At 44.1% G+C, this 12,639-nt stretch overlaps 1 protein-coding gene across 1 annotated transcript; it reads right to left on the minus strand.

The window, feature by feature from the left end:
• Positions 1–309: 309 nt before the first annotated feature.
• Positions 310–12,146, minus strand: LOC134933468 (zona pellucida sperm-binding protein 4-like). Its single transcript, XM_063928695.1, has 12 exons — positions 11,943–12,146; positions 11,470–11,591; positions 10,380–10,476; positions 5,799–5,954; positions 4,423–4,613; positions 2,855–2,952; positions 2,651–2,778; positions 2,068–2,257; positions 1,827–1,977; positions 1,638–1,716; positions 1,134–1,244; positions 310–466 (listed from the first exon to the last, which is right to left on the minus strand). Exons 1-12 carry the CDS (start codon positions 12,118–12,120, stop codon positions 333–335), a joined length of 1,635 nt encoding a protein of 544 aa, XP_063784765.1. The 5' UTR covers positions 12,121–12,146; the 3' UTR covers positions 310–332.
• Positions 12,147–12,639: the final 493 nt, after the last annotated feature.

Below are 12,639 nucleotides of genomic sequence, written 5' to 3' on the forward strand. Positions count from 1 at the left end.
ACTGTCCAAATAGCTACACAGTAGGAGACTGAAGTACTCCATATATGGCAGCAATAGTATCAAGACAACCCTTCCGTTGAGTCTTATGGGAACCAGGCGTCTATGAGAAACAGAATTCAACCATGGGAACAATTTAAAATTGAGGGTTAAAGTCCATCAACTACAACTGAACTATTGAAGAATGTCAGGGATCTATGAGTTGCTAATTCATACAAACATTCTCAGAGACTGAAGCATCATAAGATCCATGCTGTAGGCTCACTGAACATGAAACTGCAGAACCTTCACACCAAGACAGCTCCCACAAAGCAAGGTTGGAAAAGGAGCTTTATTTAAGCATTAACAGAAGTCAAATCTCCATTTCTTCTTCTATATAGATGAATAGTCACGAGTACAACCATCAGGACTGCACCCACAGCTGCTGATACTCTTAGCCAGGTCAAAGATGATTGGAAGTCAAGGTGATCTGTTTGAAGAATAAAAATAATGGGTCATCATGGATCTACAGAGGGATGATATTCTAACTGCCAAGAATCATGGTTAGTTAGTACTATATAGATTACTGTAATCAGGATAACTCATGTTACCGATTATGGCTTTAGTGCTAGACATGCTGTGAACTGGTGTCTGTCCACGTTGTAGGTCTACAAGGAACCTGCATTATAATAAACCAGGGAAGTCTAGCCAACCACACTGAAAGTTTAAGCTAAGGATAGTAATGCAGGATGGAGCCAAGCACACATGGAAGTCTGCCATACTGTACATACCACAGTAGACATCCATTTTATACTGATAAAAGGCTAAGATTTGGTATTGGCCTATGTCTTAGGCAAGTGGCACTTTCAGATTTGATACAAACTAAATCAGGAGCAATGAATTTTACAGCCCATAACACAAGCGAGATGAGCAGCGCCCATGTGATCCCACTTACAGCCCATAAGCCACTTCACCTGGAGTCCTGTTCCCCCCTCAAAAAAAAAAAAAACCCCCAACCTCAACTGTGTCATAAGCCTATTCCTGCTTAATGTTAGCCATAGGCTATGGTACAATTACATGAGCACAACATCTAAGAACACTAAAGTGCATGGGGAGCCCAACAAGGGTCATAAGTAATCAAATTATAATGAGTTAACCTTCTTCAAAGTTCTGGCTCCCCTCAAGGTAATCAGCATTAAACAGAACTGGTCCATTGGAAGTTACAGTAGTCAGAGCCTCTTCAGCAACCCGGTTGTCAGCCATTCTCTCTGCAAGGGAAACAGTATTATGTTGTAGTCTAGGTGAAGTTAGATTTGATCAATAAAATACTTCAGGTGTACATAAGACCAGCAGATCACCCCTATATAATATTCAAGATAGTCATCCAAAACATGCACTGCAAAGCTTGCCATTAGGCAACTTACACATTTAGTTCTGGTGCTCCCAAGATGTGGTGTAGTGTTGCAGTAACATGAAACTTATCTTGTACATTTGACTGTACAAGTAGCATGAAGGGATATCAGACTTACTAGGTACAAGCTGATAGTCTAGTTTGGATCTGACAAAAGATAATTCAGGAACTAGTTTCTCAGCATGGGGAGCATTAAGTACAAGTTAGAAACCTTTCCTAGAACATGGTTAAGCCAAGTCCTGTAACTCACTTTTCCTTGATGCACAGTTCACTGCGCATGAATCTCCAGCAGTGGGGACACACACCGAGGCACTGCAGTGAAAGTAGACCTGTAGGACCACAAATAAGAGTTACTACAAGGAAGTTTTAAACTTTCTTCCTAACGCCATAGACCAGGACTTGACACAAGGCAGTCAGTTTTTGCATACAGTTGTCTTACCAGTCCATTGAGAGCCATCTGGGTGCTTGGATTCACAAATGTGAAGGTGCTGACGGCAAAGCGCTGGTAGTAAGTTGGGAAAGGTATGTTCTGGGAGGCAGCTCCAACAGCCACCAGCTGAGTGAGGTAGTTGTCTCCAACAAAAGGACATCTGCCATACATAATGCCACCAATACCTAGGATGAGCTGGTGTGCTACATACAAGCCTGCCAAAGGCAATGTTAAAAACTGTAGTTCTTACCCATTGAACAAGACTGGCCATTGTGTACTGTCAGTAGGCAGAGGAGACCCGGTGGCCCAACAGTTGTTTAAGACCAGAACCAGGTTTGGATCAGCTCTCTGCAGAATTCGAACCTCCAGAAAGACCGGGTCTCGGAGCACTTTGACTACAGGATAATCCCCATCAGCATAATAGGAAACGTACTGTCCATCTGTAAGACAAGCACAATACTCAAACCATTGAAGTTGATCACTGCTTAATAAGGTCTCACAAAAGCAGTGTAGAATAGAGACTTAAGCATCATTCCAAGATTGAGCCAATATGGATCACATTACAGGAATCTGCATAAAAAACAAAAAACACACAACCTAAAAGATGTTAGTTGTGACTTTAGGAAGCAGCTTCTGCCACAAATCTCAAGCAGTTCTCTTTGGGCTTATTTTATTCACAACTTGCCTCTCATGACAGAGGTCATTATGTATAGTAGAGAATTCTGTACATACAGGAGGAGTCACTACAGTTGCCAATTTCTTTAAAATGTACTGTTGGAAACGTGACAGTTTGTCCTGAGTGATGTAGACAGTTTCAGAACTTTACCAGTTACCTTGTGCTATTCTCATCTCCAGGAGCAGAGGACCTGAGGTGGACACAGGAAGGGGTGGAGGCAGGGTGAACACTTCCACTTGCAGTGGGACAACTCCAGTCCGAGAGTAGATGCAGCGGACAGTCAGCCTACATAGGAGTAAAGTAGACTGAGGGGATTACATGTGCAGTCATCAAATGTACACTGCAATAAAATACTACTTACCTCATTGTACTGTCCCTTGTGATGGAGGATGTCTGCCATGTGAGTACATCTTTTGTTGCCACAAAAGTATATTCATATATTACAGATTGGTCAGTGACCTGTAGAAGGTACCAACAGTTTTAAATACAGTAGCTACAGAAAGTTATATTTATTCTGTAGCAAATTACCAAATTATCCATATAGAGAAGTGTATCAAAGTTACTGGTCTAAATACCAGTGGCAAGGCCAAGCATACATTAGTGTTACAGGTAATGTCATTACCACGATAAGCACCAATATTGTTTTAATCGGGTCATGAACCTGCCCCACACAGGGTTCAGAAGTTTGAACTGTGGGGCATCTGCCCAGTGTTAATTGTTTTGTCAGTGACAGGATACCACCATCTAGATCAGGAGTGTCAAACTCTTGGCCCGCATGCGGCCTACACTGCATCCTTTAGCGGCCTGACCTCCTTGCAGTGAGGGCAGGAGAGCAGAGTTTGCACCTCCTGCAGCATCTTAAATCAGGTGCCATTCATGAGCCCAATCAGAGCTTGTGGACCTGCAGCCAATCAGGAGCTGCTGATCCGCAAACTCTGATTTGGCTCATGAACCAGTACCTGATTTAAGATGCTGCCAGAGACTGGCCTGAGGAGCATGAGAAGCAAGCTGTGCTCTCCTGCCCTCACAGCAGATCCCAGGCAGCAGCAAGCACTATTGGTGGCATATGTGTATCTCGCCCCCATGAGTGTATTACACCCATTTGTTTTGGTGTCCCTTCAGCACCACTGCATTAAAGTAAGTTTTCTTCATGATACTTGACCAAATTTAACAGAACACACACGACAGTTTCTCTTGCGACACACAAGACTTAGACCTTGATTATTTGTCCCAGTTGGGATTTTGAGTTTGACAAGCCTGATCTAGATTAAGGCGCTTGTTTAGAAAGCAGCAGGTTCTAAGAGGTGTAGTATGGTATGCCGGTGGCCAGCATACCAGTGCTGGGATCCTGACTGCTGGCAGCTGGGTGAGCCCCTTGTGAGCTTGCCACACTGCGGGCACAGTGGTGCACCATGCTCCCTCAAGGGGGGGGGGGGGGGGGGGGGGGGGGGGCCTGGACCCTGAAGAGGGAGAATAATTGTCAGTATGCCGGGATTCTGGCATCGGTATACTGAGTGCCAGGATTCCAACAACTGGCAAACTGAATACCACCTGGTTCTAAGATCCAGCGCTTGAGACCATGTTCATATTGGAAGTTTAAGGGGCCAGTGATTATACTAGCACAGCATTACCTTTCTACATTTCAGGCATAAACACGACTGGAAGAGTCGAGCTTTAAAGCCCAATGCTTAGTATATAAACAGTGATGTGCAGTCAGTGGCTGGGGAGGCAATGGCTAACTATTGTCAGGAGGCAGAGCCCCCTTCACAAGCTGTTTTATTCCAACTGCGTTATGGCTAAAGTGTTTAGTTACTGCAATTTCCCATTGTGTAGCTACAGCACCTGATGTACATAGTCTGTAGGATAATTAGCATTGCACAAGTTAATACACATTTATAATTGTATCGGTTTGCATATGGTAAGTCTCACCTGACTTGTGCCCGCACAGGAGAGGGGAAACTGGAATTTTGTGAATAAACTTGTCTGAGAGACAGTCAGAGCAGGGCAGGAGGTAGAGTCCAGGCCAAGCACCTGGATAGAATCCAGAATTAGGGATGGACGGGTCAGGTCACTGGATATGGCCACCACCATGTTGTAATCATCTGTACACTGTGCAGTCACTGTATGGGAAAAGTTACAAGGTCAGCAGTTCATATAAAAGCCAGTCAGTGTTGGACTGGCCAGCAAGGGTACAGGGGAAACTCCTGGTGGGGCCCACTTCCTCCAGGGATCAGGTTCCAGAACACATGAAACTGTTACATTATGCATGCGCTAGCAGTGTATACTGAACACTTACGTGGCACAGACCATGCACTAATGGTTAGATAAACTTCTAGTGGTTGGCCACACCCCTACCACTGCATTCCCCTGGTGAACCCTTCAGTCTGACGCTGAAGCCAATATCCCATTGTCCAATGAAAGTGCCTCATCTACTGTGAACACTTTAAGGTCTCAGAGTCCTTCTGCAATAGCAGCAAACAAGCCTGTAGCCATGTTATCCATCTTTACACTCAGCTGCAGCGTGATCTAGTGCAATTACAGCTTGTGTTTAGGAACTGCTACTGGAGCTCAATGGTCTTCACAGATGACTAGTATATGGTGGAAGCTCAAACTGAGATCTCATAGGGTAAGAGTCAGATGTAGCTACAAGAAATGTATGCAATACCATCACGCTAGTACCGATGGTTCTTTATGCACTGTCCCCCACATTGGTGGGCAAAAAGGAGTGCCAACATTACAAAGAAGTGTGACATCAGTACAAGGTGTGCCAATGTGCATTTTTAATGAAGAATCAAGCACTATATTTCTACCATAAGGCATCAAGACTGCCTTTTATCTGCAGTGTGTACACGTTTTATATAATATTCTATTCCAAGTAGGAATCACAATTAGGACTTTAAAATAATGGTTCTAGTGTTTGACAAATACATGTCAGACTGGTTTGCCACTTAAAGTTGTGGTTACTATATGCTGGTCAGTGCACAGGTTAAAGAAATGTTTCTTACATGGCCAGATCAAAGGATAAGTCACCAAACCTTAAAGCCATCAAGGACAAGGATGTAGAGACAAGTGAAAAATAAATCCTGTCTTTCACCCAGTATTTGAGTGCTGGGTCACTTTGCCGGTCCCAGCCATACAACCCCCATCAGTAAAGGAGTTTAATATGCAGAAAGCCATTCCTAGGTTCAGGACCCCCAGAAGCCTCACTAGTCAGACTGGAAACCATATCAACTAGTGTATGCTACCAGTAGTATTTGCTGTGACAGCCTGTGGTCCCAGCCATAGATTGCATTACAGAGACTTACATGTGTCCCCGTAGTAACATGGGATTCCAGATACACTTGGGGAAAAGCAGCATCCGATGCCTTCACAGAGAGCCTGGGACACAGAGGCATTAGCACAAGGCAACCGGTCCGATTGCTGGACAGAAGAGCAGACACTCGGGCTGGGAGCATCCATAGCTAGTAATAGAAAGAAGTCAGAATTAAAGACCTACACCTCTCTATATTGACCTGGTAGTGTTACAACAGCTGTAGAGAAGCATCTACTTCTGCTCTTCAGACAGTAGCTGACCATTTTTGGATGTTTAATCAATAGACAAAGGTTGTATTAACTTTCATGTACAGGTTTAGCCTCACTGTTTCAGGAGCGTGCTCCCTGTTCTCAATTTGAGGTCACACTTGCCCCAGTTCACCTCAGTGGGGTAGAAGCTCCCACACCACAAGTTACTTGGTCACTTATACCAACAAGCTCAATTCTTCTTACCAGTAGCTATATTGCAGTCTGACAGGGGGTGAAGGAGCATGCACTGTTTCCAACCAAGGTTCTACAATTTCTTAATCCAGCAAGATACAACACAACCCCATCCCCCCCATTTATACAGTTTCGAATTAGAGTAACAAGTGTTCTGTGGCAACACTTACCCAGGTGGCTGGTCATATTCATCCAATAGAAATTATACAACAGTGTTTCCTAACCTTCCTCATGACAAAGGGGTATATGCAATTGCGGTCGAATTCCCGAAATTGGCGAATTTCGGGTCATTTTCGACCAAAAAAAAAAATTCCCCTATGCAATCCAGTGCTTTCCGACCAAAAAACGGGCTTTCAAAATTCGACTTTTTGAAATTCGAATTTTTGCAAATTCGACTTTTCTGCAATGATACAAGTGCTGCAATTCGACCAAAGCATATTCAATTCAAGTTTTGAAATTCGACAGCAGTGCTTTTAGACAGCAAATTCGTCATTTTCAATCCGCCACACTTTGGAGGGTGAAAACAAATAAAAAAAATTTAAACATGTTTTTTTTGGTGTTTTTTTTTTTGGGAATAGCAGATCTATTTATATTAGAAGGGATTAGGTACTTTTTTTTTTTTTTGGGAGGCACAAATATTTATATATTTTTTAAAATATTATTATTATTTTTTTTTTTTTTTTTTTTATGCTGGAAGGGTAAAATCATAAAAAAAAAATGGTGTGGGGTCCCCCCTCCAAAGCATAACCAGCCTCAGGCTCATTGAGCTGGTCCTGGTTCTAAAAATGCTGGGAAAAAATTGACAGGGGATCCCCCGTATTTTTAAAACCAGCACCGGGCTCTGCGCCTGGTGCTGGTGCCAAAAATACGGGGGACAAAAAGAGTAGGGGTCCCCCGTATTTTTAACACCAGCATCGGGCTCCACTAGCTGGACAGATAATGCCACAGCCGGGGGTCACTTTTATGCCGTGCCCTGCGGCCGTGGCATCAAATATCCAACTAGTCACCCCTGGCCGGGGTACCCTGGGGGAGTGGGGACCCCTTCAATCAAGGGGTCCCCCCCCCCCAGCCACCCAAGGGCCAGGGGTGAAGCCCGAGGCTGTCCCCCCCCCATCCAATGGGCTGCGGATGGGGGGGCTGATAGCCTTTGTGATAATAAAAAGATATTGTTTTTTCCAATAGTACTACAAGTCCCAGCAAGCCTCCCCCACAAGCTGGTACTTGGAGAACCACAAGTACCAGCATGCGGGAGAAAAACGGGCCCGCTGGTACCTGTAGTACTACTGGGAAAAAAATACCCAAATAAAAAAACAGGACACACACACACCGTCGACAGTAAAACTTTATTTCATACGTCGACACACACATACTTACCTATGTTCACACGCCGACATCGGTCCTCTTCTCCATGTAGAATCCACGGATACCTGTAAAGAAAAGTTCAAAATACTCACCTCAACCATGGTCCAGAGATAAATCCACGGACTTGGCAAAATAAGAAAACGCAAATACCCGCACCAAAAACGGACTGAAAGGGGTCCCATGCTGACACATGGGACACCTTTCCACGAATGAGACCTGTCAGTGACAGCTGTCACTGACAGGTCTCTAAGCCAATCAGGAAGCGCAACTTCGTTGCGCTCACCTGATTGGCTGAGCGCTGTCTGCACTGTGACAGCGCATCGCACAGCTCCCTCCATTATTTTGGAGGGGGGACCCCGCGCCATTTTTTTTTCGGGTTTTTCACGTTTTTTCCCCGTTTTTTAAAATCGCGGCAAAATCCGCCAAATCGGCCGATTTTCGCCCGCGATTCTGGCGAATCCGTTTTTCATTGAATATGGTGAATCCCGGCAGGCACCTGCCGGGATTCACCTGGCGAATTTGGTCGAATTAAAAAACGGCGATAATTGCCGCGAATTCGACCGCAATTGCATATACCCCAAACTGTCTAGTGATACATACTTGATAAACCAGTTAAGAATAACTGCGGTATTAACCCACATGTGCTCAAGTACAGCCTGGACTGTTAGTGTGCCTGAAGTACAGAGGTTGGGAAAACACCTCATGAACTTTGATGTGTATTATACATAATTTAAGAGCTTTATAATTATTTAAAAAAAGCTTTTCCCATTTAGGCTCCATTACTAAACAAGGATGTTCCCAGGCTGATATTGGTGGACCCATGGCCAGATGAACAATTGGGTGGATGGAGCTCCAGGCCTCCCCATAAAAATAGGCCCATCATGTGTGATAACCTGCCCACACGATCAGCCATAAATCATAAGTATTACTGTATTTCTAGTTATCAAATGTCTAAATTCAATTTTTATGTATTTTTAGTGATAATGGGTCCAATAGTGTAGAGCAGAGGTTCTCAAACTCAGTCCTCGGGAGCCCACACAGTGCATGTTTTGCAGGTAACCCAGCAGGTGCACAGGTGTATTAATTACTCACCAACACATTTTAAAAAGGTCCACAGGTGGAGCTAATTATTTCACTTGCGATTCTGTGAGGAGACCTGCAAAACATGCACTGTGTGGGCCCCCGAGGACAGAGTTTGAGAACCTCTGGTGTAGAGAGTGTACACACCCACACAGCACTGGTCACAGCTCCTCCCCTTCTGTGTAGGCCAGTGGTTTCCAAACTTTTCACTGCACCCTAGAATATCAGAATTTTTTTTACGGTACCCCTAGGCCAAAAATTTCTTATTGATAAATTTAGAAAGAAATATTACATTAAGTAGATCGCGTTTATATGTCATCCTTAGGGTCAGTTGTGTGGTGAGGGACAAGATTTGCTTCTGTTTGGCCACATATTTTATGACTGGCAGCCACCAGCACTGGTTTTGCCTATTATATTGACCATGAAAAATTTGAATTGGTCCTGGACCACCAACCCAGGGCACCCCTGCAATTGTCCCAAGGCACCCCAGGCAGCTACAGCACACAGTTTGGGAACCTCTGGTGTAGGCCCATAAGACCCTTCATCTTGTTCTGCCCACAGCATGTTTAAGTGACAAAGGGGGAGATGTACCAAGTCTTGGAGAGAGTAGTACCATCCAGCTAGCTCCTAACTCATTCTTGCACCCCCATGCACAGCAGTTAAAAGCTGATTGGCTGGCTGGTACTTTCAAAGTCTTAATACAGCACTACTGGTGATTCAAATAAAACATTCTTGCTGGAAAGACTCAAACCATAAGATGTATAGTACCAAGCCTTGAAGTGATAAAATGGAGAGACTAACCAATCAGCTCATAGCTGCCATGTTACAGGTTGTAGTTGAAAAGAGACAGTTGGGAGACAATTGGTTGGTAGATTCTCTCCATGTCTCAGTCCATTTGCTGCTGTTGATTAACAATGAGAATTACTGTAGTATAGGTATTACCAACCTCAATCCTCAAGGCACAACAGTCCAGGTTTTTGGGATATCCATGTTTGATCACATGTGATCTTTTTAGTACCTCCATTATTTTGATTTTACCATCTGTGCTGAATCCTGGATATCACTAAAGCCTGCACTGTTAATGTACCTTGAGGACCAGTTGGTAATGTCTACTGTAGTACACGGGAACGTAGTGTTACCCATAGGAACTAGATGGGTGCTGGCTTTTGTTTTGAATTTAAGTGATAAGGGACATTTACTAAGCAGTGATGAGAGGAGAAGTGAGCCAGTGGAGAAGTTGCCCATGGCAACCAATCACTGAAGTAATATCTATAATTTGCATACTATAAAATGATAGAGCTGCCGATTGGTTGATGGGGCAACATCTCTGCTCTTATTACTGCTTAGTAAGAGTCCCAGAACTGGAAGAAGCATTGTTGAGTCTGTGACAGTTCACAAAGCCCATGTTACCCTGGCAAGTTTCTATCTTATGGGTTGGAAGCTTTGTTTTATGTACAGAGTTTCCTCTGAGGACCTGAACACTAAGATTATGCTCTAATGGATTTAGACCCATGAAGTCTTAACCAATGTGATACTCCTCTGCACATGGGACTTGTGAAGGATTACACATTCACTGTACAACATTGCATAATTCCAACTACTACATAAACCATGCTGTATGCTCAGTCCACTGCATGAAAGTAGTATTTCTACTACCACTATCCTTGAATGAGTCAATATTAAAAAGTCACCTGGGAGAATAGGGCACTTCAGGTCCTTCTTGTGGTATTGAGCTTTTCCACTACCGAGAACTTCTTCCATGGTTATAGTCATCACATAGTCTCCATCCTATGATCACAAGTCCAACATTAGGACTACAGCCATGATGTCTATGCAGAAGCTGTAGTCATACATACTGCATCTATCAACTGACAAATGGTCATCCAGACAGTCTCAGTGACTGACTAACCAGTTCCCTAAACAGCATTAGTAGCACCCTGAACGCTTGAGCACAGACAGCTATATGCTAAACCAAACAATACTCAGTTTACAGCTACCTAATCTTGGTTTAAGTTGTACCTTTGACCATGGCTGTCTTTTCATATGGGCTCTTCCCTAAGGGCCATAAGCTGATAGCTGAGGGTCCCCTTTTTCCAGGGGTGCCAGAGATATCCAACTTTAAAGCATTGGTTCCCATCTAAGCCTGTTAATTGCTTTTTGCAGCCAGATCTCTCAGGTTCTGTAGGATACAGTGTGTCTCTACTAAGCCCACAACCAGATATATCAGCCTTCAAGCAGCTGGTCCCTGTTCCAGCTCCACATACCTGGTATGCAGTTTTAGATTTTCATCAGGGTATTGCTCTGGCTCCTGAATTCGAGTCCCTAGTTTTTTTTTAATCCCATTGAAAGCTAAGAAGTCCATTTCCAGGAACTGGAGATACCCACAGCCAAGCTATCTGCTCTCCCTTCAGAAAATGATTAAGCCCACTCCACTAGTCCTCTGCATATTAAACACCCCCTACCATGCCGAGTCATGTACTGGTGCCCCTTCATTCAGACCAATGTCCCCTTCTACAGTTTAGTTCTCACGCCCGATCTTACCACCATCTGTGCAGTAAAGGAGTAATTACTGCTCCAGGTCCTACATGCTGAGCAAGAGAACATCTTACCACCCACAGGACATTAAAGCTGCCACTGATAGCACCCCCCACTCCTGGAAGAAGGGTATGGGCCACAGTGCATTGCTTCACCTAGGGGCCTACACTGCTGTGAAGACTGCCCGGCCTTTGACCCCTATACTGATATTGTAGACCAATTACCAGATACCACCAGCCTCCTTACCTCTTCTCTTACATAGCATCCATTGTAAGCAGAACCAACCACCATAGAGCCATCTGGTTTCTGTCCAACCCAAGTCCCACAAGTAGAATTGGTGTGTAGATAGTGAGACTTTCCAGCACTATCTAAAAGCAGTAAATACAACAGAACAGTTCAGAAAACGACAACACCCACAAGGGCCAGGTTAAAGTCACTTTAACTACTAGACACAAGGGGGGGGGGGGGGGGGGGGGGGGGGGGAGGGGATAAGTGTACAGACAACTATGAAAAAAATAAAATAAAAACACCCTACACAAAAAAAAAAAAACTCCACACTGAAAAGAACAAGAGGGTGACTAGTGTAGTTCCTCCTTTGGAAGACTTTTGACCCCTCCAATGTATCTCCCCACCTGCAGCAGTCTGGGTCAAATTGATTTACATGGGTAGCAGTCAGCAGGGAGGCCCTTATTACAGACAGAGCCCTTAAACCTACTCACCAATCACAGCCAGGGCAAAAACTGCATCCTCCAACACAGAGGGAAGGGTAAAATTCATGTGTCTGGGTCCACACTGCAGATGTGATGCATCATCCCAATAATCCTGCACAACACCAATCACACACTGCAAGCTGCAGATCCAGATTACTCCTACCAATCCTGCTGTAAAACTGCCCATCTTTCCAGCAGCTGCCAATACTGCTACTAGCCACAGGCCAGCACTTTATACCATGAGGATGAGGCAGGAGCAGCGAGGTGATAGGCCAGGAGCTAATGTGAGTCAGGTGCACTGCATGCCACTAAGGGTCACTAATTAAATCCCCATTAATCAGTGTGGAGCAATGTAACACAGTCAGGTGCTGTTGCTCTGTCAGTATATGTCTCACAGTAAGATCTTGTGTTCTTTATGCTGTAGAATCCGTAATTTTCACTCCTTTCATGTTATGTAGAATAGTACATACTGGGTGCTAAAGGAAGTAGCTGATATTTGAAATAAACCTGTATAAGGTTTGTAACATGAGGCCTGCAAGCTGGCGCCTGTAGTGCCACATAGGAAAATAACACCAAAAATACAAAAAAAACTCTCTCTCTCTCTCTCTCTCTCTCTCTCTCTCTCTCTTTCTCTCTCTCTCTCTTTTGTCCTGGTCTAAACCAGGAAAAAAATAGTAAAACAGAAAATTATTTTATATTTAAGAGT

The sequence above is a fragment of the Pseudophryne corroboree genome, chromosome 6 (genome assembly GCF_028390025.1).
Source record: "Pseudophryne corroboree isolate aPseCor3 chromosome 6, aPseCor3.hap2, whole genome shotgun sequence".
NCBI lineage: Eukaryota > Metazoa > Chordata > Amphibia > Anura > Myobatrachidae > Pseudophryne > Pseudophryne corroboree.